This window comes from Ascaphus truei, chromosome 4 (assembly GCF_040206685.1).
Source record: "Ascaphus truei isolate aAscTru1 chromosome 4, aAscTru1.hap1, whole genome shotgun sequence".
Classification (NCBI taxonomy): Eukaryota; Metazoa; Chordata; class Amphibia; order Anura; family Ascaphidae; genus Ascaphus; species Ascaphus truei.
This window is the reverse complement of record NC_134486.1, coordinates 99019525-99040061: the sequence shown is the minus strand read 5'-3', so window position 1 is coordinate 99040061 and position 20537 is coordinate 99019525. Positions and strand designations below refer to the sequence as shown.

Sequence of the window (20537 nt, the reverse complement as noted above, 5' to 3'; positions counted from 1 at the left end):
TACACACTGTACACATATAAAACACAATCAACAAGAGTCAGTGTCAGTGGTGTAGTAGCCACTCAATCCTGGGTATGTTGGCTTATGAAGGTGCCGACATACTGTGTTGTACTGAACCTGTCTGTTCTTCAAAAATGTGCTTTGATACCACTGTGCTTTTATAGCCGTTCAGGATCTTTTCCAGCAGCACGCAATCTCCTTTCCACTCTGGAACTGAGGCTCTCAGCTCCTGTCACCACGTGCTCATGTGCTCTTTCTCTGCAGACCTCAAACGAACCTGCTGTGCTCAGGTCCGTGCAAATCTAATCTACTGTTATGGCTGCCCCCTCTTAAAAGCTCCTTTCCCTCCTAGTCCCTCCTTCACCAGCCTCTCTACCGGCTCATCATAGTCACGTGTCCAATGGAGAGAAACCCGCTAGGGGGCAGTGCGCACATGTTGCTTGCCATACAAGAGGTACACTCTTCTTACCTAAAGATGGCATTAGCTCGAGCCTGACAGAGGGGGAACCGAAAACCCATATTTCAGGCTGTGGATGGAGCTAAGCTACCTTTAGGTATGACCTAAATATCGCATACAGGCATACCCCGGTTTAAGGACACTCACTTTAAGTACACTCGCGAGTAGGGACATATTTTCAATAGCACCATACCCCTGTGTCCGTACGCTCGCTTCGCGAGTACGGACACTTACTCTGCCCTCCAGACCGTGTTAGTAGGGATGCGCTGATTCCCCTCGCCCAATAGGCAAATGGTAGCTCGCGCATGCGCCTGTCAGCACGTCCTGAACAGCAATACCGGCTCCCTACCTGTACCGAAGCATCGATAAGTGGAAAAAAGGTAGTGCTTCAATTTAAGTACATTTTTAATGCAGGGTATGCCTGTCGTTATAACGCTTCAGGCCATATTGAATAATGCCTTGGATTTTGTGATATTTCCTGTTAAATTCTTTAGTAAGGTATTTCAAAACAGAAATCTATTACGGCAATGAATGGCAGATCTGTGCAACAGAGGGAGATTTTAGAAATGTTTACCCCACCACTTATGTACACTTATTGCCTCCTGAGAAGCAATCAGCAAATACAGATGTCTACGACTGATTTTCAACTGGAAACTTCTTAACTAGCAGTAATTATATTTAGGCAGTCCCTCGTCTCCTAAAATACTACACTGGCTAGACAGGCCGCTCCAACATGCCATGTTTAAATGCCCCGCCGGACATATAAAGACGGGGCGTCGGAGCAGCCTGTCTATGCAGTGTAGCGGTCCCGCACGAGACATTTAAGCAAGCAGTTGTCGGAGCGGAAGACCTGGCTTGGCTTGTTTCTCGGGTCAGGTCGGGTGCGCAGTGGACCAGACATCGCTGCAAGGTGTCCTGCGGCGAAGAGCCCCGGTGGCGGAACGTCAGCAGCATTTTGGTCACGGCGAAACATCCCATTCCACCCATTAAGATAAGCTACCCCAAGGTCCATGTTTCCACCAGAACACACATTTGGACTTCTTAAAAGTTGTCTTAACAGGTCTGGTGGAGTACATCTCTATGCTCTGGCTATAGAGGGAGAAATGGTTGCAATGTGCTGCATTTTCCACAACATGGCTATGAGTATGGGAATGCCAGTTGGAGATTATGTAATTCGCCAATTTTTTACTTGTACGCGCAATTCTTTTGCACTTTTTCTATATCTTGTTCAAGCTTGCTTTACAAAACTGAAATTATGTACTTTCACAAAAGACCTTTGTTTGACTTTACATTTTCTTTGACAAAACAAAAACAAGAAATACTATACAGTGTGCCAAGCCTTGAACAAATAACTGGTGTATGCACAAGGCACACAATTCTTAGTTACAAAATTAAATCTAAAACAGCAACAGAACCATAATAAAACATTGATTTCCGCATCAGTCCTCAGAGGTCATCATACAATATGTTTTTGAGACAAACTAGATAGACAGTACCACACAGGTACTGTGTACAAATATCCATTTGGCCTAGTAATAGAATGTTCTTTGAATGTCTCAAAAACATGGTTTTAGAAGAGGGGTCTCGCCTGCACGAGCCATAGGGAACATATCACCGACACAGGGCTACATTACCTGCCTGGGGACCCCATGCAGGTATGGGAAATACAGGGCAAGGCCTGGGGAAGTCACTGGGGCAGCACAAAACAGTTTTAAAACATAACTTTCTTAGGTGGCTGGGCAACTTTCTTCCTGAGACAAAGAGATTTTCTACTCAGCCGTCACAAATCCCCTTTTCAAGACTGGGACCCAGGCACTGGCCCCGATGGGCTAGCAACCACGTTTTAAAGTTCCACTGAGCAGTCCACATATTTGGAGAGGGTATCCAGGGATATCCTGCGTCTATGTTCCCAGGCAACTGCCCTGCAGTCCAGGGGACAGAGCCATCGCTCTGTCCTGGCCAGCCCAGAGTAAGACTCACTGTGTAGGGGCACCACATAGAGGGGACCCATTCAAAACCCTTAGCACTCCCGTGTACAGGGGATTGTGAACACAGGGTTTGGCGCGCAACAACTGAGGACTTCGTAGGGGCTCTGAACAGATCTGTTATGATCAGGGTTGATTGGAGAACCGAGGATCTTTGAATTGCCACACAGAACACAGAAATTTAACAAACCAGAGTTTATTTAGCTGTAGCTAACAGTAAGATCACACAATACATATAAGCACAACGATGCAGTACCGGCACAAGGGGACAACGCAGAACATCTAATTTCACTAGATGCAAGGGGCTAACGTACCTCCTGGAGTCCTGTTTGCGAAGGAATAAAAAGCGTTTATTTTGGCACGAGCAACACAATCTGTACAAAAGTTGATCAAAGTAAAACGATGCGGTCCAGGCAGATGGGGCAACTGGGAACACCTATTCCAGATAGGTAAAGGATACTGGCTTACAACCCAGATTCATCTTAAGGTTTGAAACAAAAAGTGTTTCTTTTCTGCTGTTGGGCACAGTCTTGAAAAGGGCTTGCAGGCTTGCGTTCCTGCAATCTCAGACACACAGCCTAGACACCGACTTTATGTACTCAGGTAACCCGATCACACAGGACACAGATCTGAGCATACCTACTCAGGGAACCATGAATGAACTTACCCCAATTCTGTTCTTTACTGTGGCCTCATGTAAATGTTACTCTCTCCATCCACTACAACCTCCTGGCCCACAGGAATCATACACCCTGAACTACTCAAAAGTTTTGCATTATCTATGGAATGTTGGTGGAGAGCTCTGAAAACCAGCACACCTAGCACCACTCATTGCCACTATGGCAAATTACAAATTTGCAGCCTGCAATCAATTATTTAAATGTATATCTCTATTGTTCCTCTCTGAATGGGAAGAGTGAGCTGTTAGTTCTCAGAGATTTCCACATCAATTAGCTTGATCCTAAAAACAACAAAATCTGGACACAATTCAAGTCACTAAATTGAACCCAACTAGGTTCCGAACCCACTTGGACAAACCGAAAATCTAGCAACCATTCCTTTCTAGATTGGAATCTATCCTCTTGTCCCAACAGGATCCAATCCTCTGGTGTACTACCTGACATCTTCAGTGACCATACAATAGCGTATTGTGTTATGAAAACCAAACCACTCAAGTCAAGAACTAAGGCTCTACTTGCTAGAACATTTAGAAACTTTAACCCACAACAATCTCTGGCTGATCTTACAAACTGTCCCTGGTACAGAATCAACCTGCTACCTGACCTCGATTCTGTGCTTGAGTTCTTAAAAATCTGTGATACCCACGTTTTGCAGAATAAGAGTACGGGGGGCCCACCTTCTGTGGGTTACATCCAACGTTATTGTGCATTATCATCTTAGGGATGCCTTGTGGAAAAGATACAAAGTAACTACTGTAGCACTACCAAGGATAATAACTACACATGCCTGCGGAATACGCCCAATATTACTCTGACAATCTTCACCAGAATACATCGAATTCAGCAAACTTCTGGAAGGTTATCAACAATATATACCATCTAATATCAAAAAGGATTATACCACTCTGACAAATCACACTGGCAGCGCAAATGCACTGAATGAATACTTTGTGAGGTGTGCTACTTCCCTACTATAAAAGCAACCTTAACTACAATCATGAAGCTGAACCTGTGATTACCCCTATAGTCCCAACCCCTCTCAACAGTGCTCACAATTTTCAATTTGTCGCAGTACCTGAAGAGGAGATTACACAGGCGCTCCTAACATTAACACTAAATAGTCAATGTGGACCTGACCTAGTGCAATCAAAGTTTCTGTGACTTAGTGCCCCAGTCACTGCCATACCGCTTACCTCCCAAAGCAACTCTATTTCGTCTTCAGGACATATTCCACAGACCTGGAAAACTTCCAGAGTTGTCTGAGTCTTCAAAAGTGGAAGATTGTGCCCACTTCCAATTAAGTGATGACTACAGTATACCAAATAATTTTACCTAGCCAACTTAAATCTGGCTTTCGCCCAAACCACTCCACGGTAACTACCCTCTTAAAAGTTTGCAATAAGATTCATTGTGAAATGGAACTGGGACAACTTACTGGTACAATATTTCTATATTTTGCAAATGCCTTTGATACTGTTGATCATGTTATCCTGTTAAACAAGCTTCAGCATTCTGGCTTAGGGAAACATGCTTTAAATTGGTATCACTCATACCTTGGGTATGTCCCAATTTGTGTCTATCTCGGGTTCTAACACAACCCCTTGGATGTCCCCTGCGGGGTTCCACAAGGCTCTGTTCTGAGTCCCCTACTATTTTCAGTCCTCATTAATTATCTATCTACAGCTTGTAAGGCAGCTTCAGTGCACATGTATGCACACAGCACTAGCCTCTCTGACCTTGGACACGTACTTCAATCTAATTTTTCAAGCCTTGAATACTTGCTAATGCAAATTATAGACTATGGGGACATAATATATGGTACAGCACAACCAAACTCACCTTAGCAAACTAGATACCCTCTATAGCTCAATATGTCATTTTGTACTACAGTGTACTTACAACACACATTACTGAAAAATGCTCCAAGAACTAGATAGGTTATCACTTGAGTCCAGATGCAAAGTACATCTTTCCTGTTTTGCCTTCAAATACATTCTGGACAAGCTATCCATCTATCTGAACAAGCTCCTCACCCCCTACCACATGCAGCACTTGTCACCTGAGATCTGACTCCAAAAGACTGTTCAAAGTCCCAAACTTCAATAAGGAATCCGGTCGAGCCTTCTCTTACTGTGCACCTCACAACTGGAACAATCTACCTGACTCTCAAAAACACCTCCAGTATAAATGTAGCATGGCTGGTCCAGACTGCCTATCTGCCTCCTGTCATGTAAGCCCTGATAGCTATAGACTGTGGCAGGCTATCCTAGGGGCATTGACCCCCCCCCCTTCATGCTGACTCTGAGTGACTGAAGAGGTGTGCCACAAGTGTCTGTGTACAGCCAATAGTGGTACAGACCTTGTGCCCTCCCCTTCTGGAGTCTCAGAGAGGAAGTGCCAAATTATGAGGCGTTCTCTTCCACCCCTCCTTGGTAGAGGTGAGTCAGATTCCTCCCAGCTGGGAGTGATACCTACCAGTCAGTCCCTCCTGGGCTGGCTGGTCAAGAGAGATGAAGCCTGACTATTACCACAAGGTCAAGCACCATCCAGAGGCCTGGGACCCTCTGACATTCATCTGAATCTGCTGTATAACATCTACAGTGACCACCAATAAAGCCCCTTTGTTTTATATACCCCTGCCTGAGTCTACAGTCTATTGGGCAGGAGTGTGAAAGAAGTCTGTTCTGGTGGGGACGGTCTCTGGAAACACTGGAGCCCACTGGTGCTCGAGGCGCTGACACCCTGAATGAAGACTAACTATCACCAAAAGCCTTTCCTGTTCCTCACACCATCGCAGACCACTCAGCTCTCCTAGACCCTCACAGGTATGCACGCACCACAAACAGCAGTAACCGTCCAGAGAGGGGGTGGAAACTGTGTTACATAAGTAATTCAGATGTCTCACATTTAATCTTATCTGTAACTGTTACATATGCCCATAATTATATCTTATCTCTAACTGTCCTGAAATGTCTGTAAATGTAATGTATAGCCTCTGTTCATTTAATGTGACCATGTATTGTTATCATAACTCTGTGCCCAGGACATACTTGAAAACAAGAGGTAACTCTCAATGTATTAATTCCTTGTAAAACATTTTATAAATAAAAAATAAATAAAACATAGGCCTACATGACAGAGGAAGACTTCCTGCATGCTTTAAAATACAAATTAGACCATTGGCAAACAATGTCACTTCAGAAAGAGTGATAAGATTATAAAACAACGAGACACATTTTATTGTAAGTTTTACTAACTGAAAGCTTAGCAAAAATACAATGAAGGTAGAATGTAAAGGGTATCATAAACGGTACTATCCCAAACAATAAATAGAAATGGGTTAGGGAAGATGTTTAGACTTTCATGTCGGAGAAAAAAAACAAATCTTATGTTGCTATGCCAACCGGTTTCGCCACCTAGAATTAATGCACAATGTGTCAATTATTGTTGGTCCGAAGGAGCTGTCTGTAATGAACCCTATAAGAATGAGGCAATAATAACATCGCAATAATGCCAACAATGGAAAGATATACCAAATTATGTACAATTTTTCAAATTGGATCTGCTGGGGAATATTTATTCAATTCAACAATTATCCCAAATTCAACATGGGTCATCTAGACTAACATCCTATTCCCCATCTGCCCCTTGTTTAGAATAAGTTACACACTTTTCTCTCTGGCTCCCATTGGTCTTCAGGAAGCCACAAGGTAACTTCCTCCTCTGCTCCATGCTGACAGGGAATGACAGCTCCTACTTGCAGGCTTCAGCATTTATAGCTTACCGACATTCAGTGTATTAGGATTTCAGTGATGAGCTCACATGACCTCACAATGTTGTGGTTAGCTGCCTACCTAGGCAAAATCAGACATTATTATCCAATGAGGTATGGCAAATGGCAGCAAATACAATTTGTTACATCCGTCCCATTTTGATGTCACTGATGACCTACATGTGTTCTGGAAACAATTTTCTGCTCGATTGCATTCAGTGGCGAATTTCCCATTAGGCCAGATAGGCCCGGGACTAGAGTTACAAAAGTTTGAGTCAGCAAAATTTCCCTCTTTTTCCCCCAAATACAGAGAATGTTTGGTCGCGTCCAAAACGCCAGGACACGCTGCTGCAGGGCAGCTTGGCGCTGGACGAGCCACGCCTGACCACTCGGACTAGACACGTCTGATAAGTGCATGTTTAAATGTCCCGCACGGACATTTAAAGATGGTGTGTTGGAGCGCCAGGTCTAGGCAGTGTATAGGTCCTGTGCTGGAAATTTAAACCTGAGCTTTTCAGAAATGGCTTGTGGGAGCAGGCGGGCAGTCGGACACAAAGCGGACATCGTGGCAAAATGTCCTGGAGGCATTTTGGTTGCAGCCAGATAGTTGTGACCAAACGTCATAGACCATATATTGGGGCCTCTGTGAAGTTCTTACCTCCTTCGTGCCGCCCTCTCCTTCAGCGTCGTTGTCATGGAAACGCGGCATCAAAACGTCATTTGACGCTGCAACGCTAAAGAAAAGGAGGGCGGCACGAAGGAGGAGGAGGTCCCAAGGTAAGTGCCTATGGACGGTGGGTTTTTAAATCAGCCACTGGTTGCATTCCTAACAAAGTTGGGCAACTTGTTCACCAATCAATGATGACAGCCAATTCATGGTAATGTCTGCTTCTCACTATTCCAATTACTCAATCCCCAAATAATTCTGTTTTTTACAAATTGCCTTTACACAGCCTTTGTCATCCTGATCCGCTACTTCAAATGCTTCAGCAAGAATGAATAAATATGTATGCTATCTGACACCGCCTAACATCAACACCCCCAAACCTTAACGGGAGCAGCTGTGTGGCTGGACCAAAATCCATCCTGAGGACCAAAACTTTGGTTCAGTTTTGGTCCATCCACATTGTGAGCATGGTTTACCACTGTGACAATCAATGGGTGGAGGTTGGGGGCAGTTGCCCCAGGGAGGGTGGTTAGGCCTCTCGGGCCGGTAGCAGGGGGATAACCTCTTAATTACTATAGCGGTTACTTACCACTAAGGTGATTAAGGGGTTTGTGGCCAGTAGTTTTTATTTTTATTTTAGTATTGCTGCCCACAGAGGACGAGAAGGGCGCGGAGGAAGACGAGGACAGCCTTCATCCTGGCAGGGGTAAGTACAACGTTAATTTACTTTATGCTGGGGGGGTACTATTTTATTTTTAATCGAAAAATGCGCTATTATCCATATCTGGATAATAGGAATTTTGCCCATTACTGTGTGTTTTGGGATTCGGGGGATGTATTTATTTTTATTGTATTGCATTGTAATGGTTTTTATGAATGGGGAAAAGTGCTATAAGCCATCTTTGGCTAATAGCACTTTTACCCATTCCCATATAGTGTTTTTGGTACAGGGGGTGGGTGAAGGTGGTAGTTGCCCCAGGATGGTGTTTAGGCCTTGCGGGAGGGTAGCATGATGGGTTAACCCCTTCATTACGTTAGTGGTTGTAAACGCTAAGGTAATGAAGCGGTTAACTTCTACTGCCACCCTCCTGGAAGATCTAGCACCCACCCAGGGGCAACTACAAGCTTCATGCACCCCCTGTACCAACAACAAAGCAGTGCCTGCTATTTAACTCTTTCATTAATGTAGCGCTTAGCCGCTAAGGTAATGAAACTGGCTGTAATTTAATTTGTATTACAAAGGACTGAATCCGGGGGTCTCCGGAGCTGAAATAAATAGGCGGTTCAGCTCCGGAGACGCCCAGAGGCCACCAGATTATGGTGACTAAACGTCCCGGTTTAGCCAGGACAGTCCCGTTTTTTTATGATGTGTCCCAGTTTTTAACACAGCAGAGGGTTCCTGCGGGGAGGAGAGCAGAGGAGTGTCCTGGCAGCAGCAGCAGCAGTGGAAGATGTTGGCGGGGAGGAGAGCAGAGGAGTGGCCTGGCAGTAGAAGATGCCAGCGGGAGGAAAGCAGAGGAGTATCCTGGCAGCATCAGCTGCAGCAGAGGATGTCGGTGGAGAGGAGAGCAGAGGAGTGGCCTGGCAGTTGAGGATGCTGGTGGGAGGAGAGCAGAGAAGTGTCCTGGCAGTAGCAGCTGCAGCAGAGGTTGCCAACGGGGAGGAGAGCAGAGCAGATGATTGGCCTGGCACAAGAGGGTTGGGGTGGGGTTAGCAGCAGAGGAGCCCTTTTGGTAAGTCCGTGAGTACCTTTGGTGTCTGCCAAAGATGGACTCCCCTCTGCTTCAGTGACAGGTAGGGTCTGGAGAGACACAATGCTGGGAGAGAGACACAATGCTGGGAGAGAGATACCCACAGACCTGGGGAGGGAGAGAGACAAACACACACACACACACACACAGACCTGGGGAGAGAGAGACACAAACACACATACACACACACACACAGACCTGGGGAGGGAGAGAGACAAACACACATACAGTACACACACACACAAACACACACCTGGAGAGAGAGAGAGAGAGAGAGAGAGAGAGAGAGAGAGAGAGAGAGAGAGAGAGAGAGAGTATTGTCTTGTAGTGGGGAGCACAGAATCATGTACAAAGAGAAAAAATACACATAGTGCATAGTATTGTCTTGTAGATACATTTGGGATAATAAGATTAAAAGGCACATTAAGCACCACAAATCACATGGCCCCAGATAAAATCAGGCAGTGTAGGCAACCCTTACGGTAATCCAATGTGTGGCTTGGTCCCCATTAACCGTGTAGATGGTAGGCACCTCACCGACCCTCATAGAACATATGGTGGCACACAGAGAGTTTTGGTTGAAAGATTTATAAATATATAAAATATAAAAACATAGGCGCACGCACATATAAAACTGTGCAACAAAATTCAGAGTAAGGCAGGCTGGCTTCCCAGACGGCACTGCGTCCTCCAGGATGGAACCACTACTGTGGTCTCTACTCCAAGAACCGGCTTTGCAATCTCGCCTATGAAGAAGTCAGAGAGGTACAGGACATCCCTTTGCAAGACTTCCCCTGCTGATGCCAAGATCGCGAAGATATACGAAAACTCCTTGATGTGCAAATCACAATTCTGATCCCGCCACCCTTTGGATTGCGAGAAAAGAATGCAAGTTTTTATAGTACGATATACATATCGGAGTTTAGTGAATACCAGTTGCTGGCAAAAAAAATGCGCGTTTGGGCATTTTTCAGCTACCGCACCGCTTGTTATAGTTCGTAAAAAAAAGATTTTAGTGCAATATTGCCATGTTATTGGCGCTTTGTGGATAGTTACACATGCAATATCGCTCTAAAAGGGCACTTATAGTGCATTAAAGCCCTTATCAAAGTTTAGTGAATAGGCCCCATGCTTTTTACAGCAATTACATTTACCTTAATGTTAGCCTAACAGAGCCTAGGTCTGTATGGTTTCAGTCCAGCTAAACACACCTAAAATGAAAAGAAAAAAGCAGCTTTCCTTTCGTATAAAACCTTTTTCAATTTAAACCTTTTTTTGCTTTTTCCATTATGGTGACTGCCTAGTGAATTGGAGATTACGATCCAGAAAGAGCAGCTGTGACATCTATTTCAGTCAGTTATGTTTCCTGGCAAAGCAAATTCCTCAGCTAACTTTATTTCCCCAGGGCAGTCCCACACGCTTTGTTCACTAAACGTTTTATACATATCATGCACCACAGCAATATTCAAAGGTATTTTGGATATGTTAAGGATTGCTAGAAGATGGCACCTCTGTGCTGCTGAAAGGATACAATATGCCCATTAAACGGTCTTATGCGTGATAACCAAACAAATGCATTTAACATGGATCCAGTGCCAATATGGGTCATCGCTCCCGTTCTGGTTTTATCTCCATAATAGTGAGTGGTGCTATAACCCGTCGGTTGCACTTGATGCATGTCCCGAAGTCTCTTCCCAACATTTAATATGCAGGCAGAATAAATACAAAACAATGGCAATTCATTGTAGCTACAATTAGTCTTCCATTAACTGTAAAGGTGCAGTAACATGTTTAAGAAGTTACATGTACGTGGCTGATACCATTTTTAGTTTTTTTAAATAATTTTCCGAAGCCAGTTTGGAAACATTGTGACCTGAAACTTGACTTTATCTCACTGAGTTTGTACAGGTAGGGCTGCCAACAGAAAGCCAGAGCCCAGGACAAACTAAAGGTGCAGCCCCCCCCCCCCCCTCCACACACACACACACCACTGCATACTGTTTTTCCATGAGAGGGGGTTGGGAAGGGTGCGAGAACGAGATATGGGTCTGGGATGGTAGGAAATAAGGGCCTGGGGGTGTAGTTAAGGGCTTCAGGGCGAGAGAGTGTGGGGGGATGTATCTGTCTGTGCTCATTTGTTCTTATTTTGTATGTCATTTTATTTATCTAGTTCATGTAATTCTGTTCCCCCATTGTAACTACGGAGTATGTTGGCACTTTACAAATAAACAGTAAAGTTATTATTAATAATAATAATAATATTAAAGGAGCAATCCAAGATGATTTTTTTTCTTTCATTGTTTAATACAGGATTGAAGCCGGGTCTCCAGAGCTGAACCCCATTAATTACAGCTCCGGGGACCCCCTGCTTACAGATATACTTACCTCCAAAGGGGGTGCCGGTATCTCCTGCAGTTTAAAGCCTCCGGTCACATGGGCCAATTGGGACCCGCGCCGGATGACATCACAGCTTCCTATTGGCCCGCAGGACCCGGTAGCTTTGCAAAGGAGCCATAATGTGAACCCTGGAGTGGCTACCGGCATCCCCTACAGAATTAAGTACCAGAAATGGCTTAGATTGCCTCTTTAAAGACCACACAGTATAAGGAAAAGCCACACCTGGCTACCTCATCAAACAGGATAGTTGGTGAAGATAGAGCACAGCTGCAGACGCCCTGCAATGTGAGGCAGGGAAAACATTTCCTTGAACCTACCTCATCAAACACCATGTTAATTAGGACATAGACATTTATCAGTATGTATTAGGAAACCCGCGACGCCGCCAACCGGCGAAATATAACTTTCGCCGGTGGCGACAGGTGACGTCACCCGTTGTGTCGCCATCGATGGCACTATAGGCGCGGCCTTACAGTGGATGGTCGATTCGTAGTATTCAATACATTTCAATATTCAGATCATATATCATAGTAAATCAGGAAACCAATAACTCTGCAGGAATCCAACAAATAATCTTGATGAAAAAGAGCGATAAAGATTCCAACAATTATACACATTATATTAGGTACCAAGCCAATAAAAAGAAGGGTATTTCTAGCCTGAACGTCGCCAAATTTATCTCCAAGTATCAATAACAACTGGGATTAATATTATATGACCACGTTAGGTCATTTACACTCTTATTGTTGCATCGACATGTATGTCTTTATTTATATAGCGCCATTAATGTACATAGCGCTTCACAGTAGTAATACACGTGAGAATCATATAAATAACAAATAATACAAATAACAGATCATGGGAATAAGTGCCTCAGACATAAAAGTAACATTTAGGAAAAGGAGTCCCTGCTCCAAAGAGCTTACAATTTAATTGGTAGGAACATACAGATACAGTAGGAGGGCATACTGGTAAGTGTGTCTACATGAGGCCAAGCTTTATGTATCAGGTGTATAGTGTTAGCCACAGAGCTACTCATATACTTCGTTAAGCAGGGTCTTAAAGGTGGATAGAGAGGGTGCTAGTCGGGTGTTGAGGGGAAGGGCATTCCAGAGGTGTGGGGCATTCAGTGAGAAAGTTTTAAGGCGGGAGAGGGCTTTAGAAACAAAGGGTGGAGAGAGAAGATATCCTTGAGTGGAACGCAAGCGTCGGGATGGTGCATAACGAGAAATTAGGGCTGAGATGTAAGGAGGGGCAGAAGACTAAAGCTTTAAAAGTGAGGAGGAGAATTGAATGTGTGATACGGGATTTGATAGGAAGCCAGGAGAGGGATTTGAGGAGGGGAGACGCGGAGACAGATTTAGGAAAGAGTGGATTGATTCTGGCAGCAGCGTTTAGGATAGATTGTAGGGGATATCAAATGACTAAGAACAGTCACAAAAAAGATTCCCACTAATTTGCACACAGCCAAAATTACAGCAAACAGTATTTGGGGGAGCTAATTAGTCCCAGCATACATATGATGCAGCAACCAGGGGGGATAGAAACTCAAAAATAATAAAAAAAAATATTAAGTGCTTTATAACTCTTCTAAGTGAAAAAAAATTACTAATAAAATCATTTAAAAACACTGGAGAATGCCTTAATTGTGGAACATTCACATAATATATACATGTATGTATCCTTGTTGTAGTGAACACATAATGTAATATTGAAAAACCTTATAGTATAATACAATCAAGTCTCACTGATATCAGATATATATCGTATGATACCTACAGAATTGTATAGATAAGGTAAGTATATGCTTGTTCACAAGAGTTATAAAGCACTTAATCAAATTGTATTATTTTTGAGTTTCTATCCCCCCTGGTTGCTGCATCATATGTATGCTGGGACTAATTAGCTCCCCCAAATACTGTTTGCTGTAATTTTGGCTGTGTGCAAATTAGTGGGAATCTTTTTTGTGACTGTTCTTTGTCATTTGATAAACACATATGTTACTCCCTATGCACCGCCATCCTGTATATACCATTGAATATTAAGGTAGAGCTGTGATAATATTTCCCTTATTCTATTAGATTGTAGGGGAGACAGGTGAGAGGCAGGAAGGCCGGACAGCAGGAGGTTACAGTAATCGAGACGGGAGAGAATGAGGGCCTGTGTCAGAGTTTTAGCAGTTGAGCAACAGAGGAAAGGGCGCATCCTTGTGATATTGTGGAGGAAAAAGCGACAGGTTTTAGATACGTTTTGAATGTGAGAGGAGAAAGTGAGAGAGGAGTCGAGTGTGACCCCCTAGGCATCATGCTTGCACTACTGGGTGTATGACAGAACTTCCAACAGTAATGTGCAAGGAGGTAGTGGGGCCAGGTTTGGGAGGAAGTATGAGGTGCTCTGTTTTTGCCATGTTAAGTTTAAGTTGGCGGAGGGCCATCCAGGATGATATCACAGAGAGACATTCAGAAACTTTGATCTGTACAGCAGGTGTAAGGACATGGGTCGAAAAGTTAATTTGTGTGTCATCAGCATAGAGATGATATTTAAACCCAAGAGATGTGATTAGGTCACCTAGAGAGAGTGTGTACAAAGAAAAGAGGAGAGGTCCCAGGACAGAGCCCTGGGGTACCTCCACAGAGAGGTCGATAGAGGAGGTGTTAGTAGAAGAGACGCTGAAAGTACGATGGGAGAGGTAAGGGCATATCAGGATAGAGCTTTGTTACAAATGCCAAGAGTATGGAGAGTGTGAAGGATAAAAGGGTGGTCCACAGTATCAAATGCTGCAGAGAGGTCTAGTAGTATGAGCAGGGTGTAATGACCTCTGTCTTTGGCAGCATTGAGGTCATTATTTCTTTTAGTGAGGGTTGTTTCAGTGGAGTGAGCAGTGCAGAAGCCAGATTGTAGAGGGTCTAGGAGAGACTAGGTGTTGAGAAAATGGAGCAAGTGAGAGAATACAAGACGTTCAAGAAGTTTAGAGGCAAAAGGCAGGAGGGAGACAGGCCGATAGAAAGACAGGTAGGGTCAAGCTTGCTGTTTTTGAGTAATGGTATGACTGTTGCATGTTTGAAGGAGGAGGGAAAGGTACCAGAGTAGAAGGAGGAGTTAAAAATGTGTGCGAGCATAGGGATTATAGTAGGAGCAAGAGGTTTTAGGAGATGGGAAGGAATGGGGTCAAGAGGGCAAGTGGTAGACGGAGAAGAGAAGAGCAGCCATGCCACATCTTCCTCTGTGACAGCAGAAAAAGAGTCAAGGAAGGCAGGAGGAGAGTTAGGAAGAGGTGTAGGATGGGAGGAGGAAACAAAGGAGATGTCCTGATGTATGGATTCCACTTTTTCCTTGAAATAGTCAGCAAAGTCCTGAGGTGAGATGGAGAAGGAAGAAGAGGCAGCTGAGGGTGGTCTAGGTAAGGAATCAAAGACAGAGAAGAGTCGGTGGGATAGACTTGTGCGTGTTGATTAGTTGAGAAAATTAGGTTTGTTTAGCCTAAGAGAGGGCAGAGTTGAAACAGGATAGCATAAATTTATAGTGAAGGAAGTCTGCGAGAGTGTGAGATTTCCTCCAGAGGTGTTCAGAGCAACGACTTGAAAATCTGCAAGTTTTAAGGGAGTTACACTGCCCCTAGTGAAGAAAAAAGGATCCTTCTACTTTCATAAAGAACCCGCCATTATAACAAAATATTACCATTATATTTTATTTTTCAAATAACAACCTTTAATCAAATCTATATCAGAGAAGCTCTGACTACCCTTGAATTGAATGGAGCTCAGAGCTTGCCTGGCCTTGAGAAGGAGTTTCTAAGACCCACAAAGCCCATATTCCACTGGTAGGCAACATAATATACCTTAAGGACTGCATGTGCGACACTTTACCCACATATATATGGTGCACAGACAGAAGAGACGTTGTCACCGTGGGAGATTCTCCCAAACCTCAAACCTCCCACCCCCCCCCCCCCCCCAGTCAGCTTCTTAAATGCTGGCACACTGATGAATACTGTTCCACTCCTCTTTTTACGCTGGGAACTAGTGATTAGCACAATCATTAGCCAGTTCAGAGAGTAGGAAGAAGCATGATCCACACCAGCAGCCTCTCCCCTCCCTCTGCACTGGGAAGAGAGAGGAGAGCGGGCTGATGTGGTGGCTAACGGTTGGGGGCACAGGTGAAGTCCCCAAGAGCGGCAAGCAGTGACCAGGCATCTGTTTCCCATAAATCCAATATTCACTATGCTGTGAAGATGTCTTCCCCATGCTGGAGAAGTTTTCAGCTCTTTTCACATTAATGGGACAACATTTTCCCACAGGTTCACATTACTGTAGATTGCATAAAGTTATAAATGTTGTTTTGTGTCATTATATGGCTAGTGGTCAATGTGATGATTCTAGGAGGTACACAACTACCGTCACCAGGTTTTTTTTATCATCAGAATAAGTGTAGCACTGTGTTTTATTTAGAAATGTACATTTCCACTCCCTTTTTAAAGAAAAACCGGAAGGCGTCTTCTCCATTCTGTTTAGGGCATTCATATTGTGTAAATCTTTTTAAAATTAGGTCAAAAGGTCCTTTTCTCAAAAAAATGAAGAGGCTTTGAGTTTTCTGAAATCGAGCAAAGTACCACAAGTTTTTTTAAGTCACTTCAACCACCGCATATGGAAAATACCCTTTCACTCTTTAGGGTTGTTGTTTTTTTTAACTTGAATTCTTCTACAAAATAGCAGCTGTAAATATCAAAGACGAGAAAATTGTGGCCCGTCTTTGGGACCTATGACATTATTTCCTCTGTTACCACTTGTGTGAATTACATCACTGTACAAAACTTCTGATCCCAATTCCTCGTTAGATATGAGGATAATTACACTATGCAGAAAAATCCAGCTGTTGGAGAAAAAAAAAATAAGAAAACCTTTTCAGCCGCATTAACTCTTATCCGAATTTTCACCGGACTGGGTCTGTGTGAAGAATATGTGCTCACATTGCTTCGAGCTGCTCCTCGGGTGTAGAAAGATTAGGCCTTGAAATATATATATTGAAATCAAAATGAAAAAGTGTGCGCTTGCGCAATCTTCACACCTGTCACTCTTGAACACTGTCCTATATCTTATGGCTAAGGCACCATTTGTCCATTTGTAAAGAAATGATGGAAGTTGGTCCTGCCAAGCAAAATAAACCATTCGTTATTTTCCTGGGTTCACTCGCAACTTTCTTCTACAAACTTCTTAATTGCTTATTGTTTTTATCTTGGACACATCTTGGGGGAAATAATTAGAAACGCATCTGAAAAAACACAACTTTTACAACCAGTAAGAGACTTCCTTTTTTGGCAGGTAATGGTTATTTCTTTGAAAAGCAGGGACAAATACTTCTAGTTCATTAAGAACGTATTTCCTGAGGACAGTTCCTTCATTCTGTTACTAATATTTGATGCTTTCAACCCTTCTGCTGTTGGGTGGACAGGACAAAACATTTAAAGCCCATAAAAGTTAGGCCTTTTGACTGCAATACCACAACATTAATGTACATCATCGTTATTGTTCATCTGTGTTATTGTTCATACCTATATAATAATAAATGCTTCTGGTTTTTTTTTCTACAGATCCAGCTAAACAGTAGAGGACTTATATATTCTGTTGCTCTGCTGCTGGCTTCTTTATTTGTTACGGTATGTGGCGAAAGTTTTCTATTGTTTTTTATGTTTATGATTCCACTTTCTGCTGTCTGCTTGGCCCCAAGGTTTGTTGATTTGAAGTGTTGTTTTTAACTATGGAAGAAAAACTCAAAAGCTTTCAAAGCAGATGAAGACGTGAGTGTTGTAGAAACATTTACTAATGGCAATTACACTATTCCACTCGGTTCCCTTTGGTGCTTTTTGTGATAAACCTGCATTTTTATGTCAAAAAGGGATAAATAGCTGAAAAGGATACCAACAAGATGAAGAAATTAGCATACTTCAAGAGTTCAAAAGTCATATATACTGGGGGGAGAAGGAGTGGCTCAGTGAGTAAAGACACTGACTAGACTGATATATATATATATGCTACTTTGTGAGATGATACACAGTCGCAGCTATTATTCTATTTAATTTGTTTTTAATATATTTGTTCTCTCCTTGATAGTTCCCCCACATTGTTTTACATATGTCTAATAAAGGTTACATTTAAGTATTATTCTGTGAGGTCTCTGAGTGCATCTTTATGAGATCCTTTTGTAAATATATGTCCATGCTAACCAGTTCCCAGATCGCACCCCTCCAGTACCAGTATGAGGAGGCACCTTTTAACAATTTTCAAACAAAACTGCACCATCATTAGGAGTCAAATTTGTGGCTTTCTATTGGTGACTATGACAGCCATCTTGGATTCTTTCTATTGGTGACTATGACAGCCATCTTGGATTCTTTCTATTGATGACTGACAGCCATCTTGGATTCTTTCTATTGGTGACTATGACAGCCATCTTGGATTCTTTCTATTGGTGACTATGACAGCCATCTTGGATTCTTTTTCTAGACCAGCACATTAAAACCTTCATATCTCGAGAGCAGGGACGTCCCAGGAGCACTAAGGAGCGCATTCATATATTATTTTTAAAATTAAAAAAAATGAAGTGGGATCGCCTTTTGAATCGAATTTGAGTACTTTTGGTATTGCTATGGGGTTTCCTTTCACAGCATTCTTTTCAATCTGTTTCCTCCTGTAGGTGTGCGGCATTAAACTGAACAAATGGAAGCTGGATAAGAAGCTGGGGATCGCATGCATTTTCCTGTATGGCATCTTTTTGTGCATCTCCATCCTGACCGAATTCAACGTTTTCACCTTTGTGAACTTGCCTATGTGCAGGGGGAACTGATCTTTACAGCAGACAGGTCGAGGACCTCATCCTCCTTTTCTGTGCAATACAAAGACACGGCCCGGCATCATGACACATGATGTACCCAGAGGTCGTGAAGTATGTCCTAGTCACTGTTCATGGGAACTGCTTACTCCCTCCCTTTCCCTTACGCCATTGTGGGGAGGGGGGGGGGGACCTACATAGTTGGCAGGCTTTTCTCACATTCGTGTGGTTCCTCCACTCTGTTTATTGTCTTTCCGTTTGAGCAGTGACCAGGGTCCTAGACTTAACAGGCTGCTAACTGGCCTAGAGCCAACCCAATCCTTGTCTGCTACAATTCCTTCTTTTTTAAGTTATTTGGTGAAAGACTAATCTAATTTATGACTTGAGATTGTTCATACGTTACAGAAGAATGGGAAGGATTCATTGCCGGGGAGTGGAGGGGGGGGGGGGGGGGAGTCCATTACGAGGAGTATCGAGGGATCAGACGCTAAAACGCTCTCCCTTGTGCACGTCAAAAAACCTCTGTTGATCAGTCTGCTGGATTGCAATGACCATCTGAAAATCTGAAAGTGCAGGGTTTCTTGTCAGCTTATCATAAGTATGTAACGTGCTGGTATTTCTTTCTCGTGGCGACAAGAGAAACAAAGCAAATAACTTTTTATACTCTGAACAAATCTCTCTTTAATTATCAATGAAAAAAAATCTTAGTTAAATGTGGATTTGCAGAGGCAATGTTAAAACTGTTCTCTGTAAGGCAGCCAATGGCAGGATCAGAGCAGATAGATTTTAAAGACATTGGTTGCAAAGTTGAGGAGCTTATATATCTTCGCACCCCCTAGTGCTCAAGGGGTGTACTGCTCATTGAATATACAGTGCACTGAAGTAGTCCTTCAAGAACTGAAGTGGTTCATTGAGTAACCCACAGGTTAAAATGTGACAGTGGAAGCTCCTTTGTATTTGTTCTAGCTTATTGTAATCTGCCTGGTACAGTATTTTTGTATACATGGTTTCATAGTAGCCTCTTGCCGCTATGTAACCAAAAGTCATATAATTTGTTAATACAGTTATGGACACTGGTTTCTAACAAATGAGGCATATTTTGCACAAATGCTTTTCAATGACGTTACAATATACCAGTTTTCAAGTGTACACTGGATTTGGGCGTATTTAATTTGTAGTTTAAGCAACCGACCTATTTGTATGGGTTATAAGAGAGCTATCCGAGCTTAAGTTTCACAATTCTAACTTGTGTTCCATAGCCATTGTTTAAAATCAATCTTTTTATGCATGTGCAGAAAGGACATTTTTTGGGGGGAAAACTAGCAGTCTCCGTTCTGTAAGTCATGAAAGCGACAGTATATTCAGGGATGTAGTGGAGTATCGACGCACTTCTACGTTTATTTTTGTAAACATAAAATATATTAACAGCCGTTTCATTGGGGTGCACTGTCCTACACAATTACTTTTACAACTACAAGTGAAACATGGTTCTTTAGTTATTTAAAAAAAACTAAAAATTTCAAGCAGCAGTTTAAGTTTATGAAAAAAAAATTCTTCCAATACCCATTTTACTCTTTTCCAACAAATGAAAATGAATGTGATATTTATAGTTATGCTTGTTGTCACTGTGCATTTAACACCTAAATCTCATCCTTGGTGGAGAAAAATATAATCCATAAACCTCCTGAACATCTACATTACTATGTCGATCTTCTTGCGTGGTATACACACACAAGGCTATGTGATCCAAGTAATAAGAAACAAGATAATCGAAGCTGTAACGGCAGTGTAGTAGAGATCATTTATTTTAAATGTTAAGAGTCATCCAATAACCATTCTCCAAAGGGAAGGAGTTTTTTTTGTATGTTCATAGTATGTGAATGTTGACGGTCTTATGACTAAATCCGGCAGCATGTTCATTTTGTTAGTGCACGGTGGAATTTGGACATCAACTGCTGCTCAAGAGTCTCCAAACAGTATACGAGGGTACAGTATTTCATTTT

General features: G+C 42.8%; 1 protein-coding gene across 1 annotated transcript in view; it reads left to right on the top strand.

The window, feature by feature from the left end:
* SLC24A3 (solute carrier family 24 member 3) overlaps nt 1-18981 on the top strand; it is a 488027-nt gene extending 469046 nt beyond the window's left edge. Inside the window, exons 16-17 of the mRNA XM_075596259.1 lie at nt 17297-17362; nt 18400-18981. Of these exons, the coding sequence (XP_075452374.1) occupies nt 17297-17362; nt 18400-18549 (216 nt within the window). The 3' untranslated portion in view covers nt 18550-18981. The remainder of the gene's footprint in view (nt 1-17296; nt 17363-18399) is intronic.
* The last annotated feature ends 1556 nt before the right edge of the window (nt 18982-20537 follow it).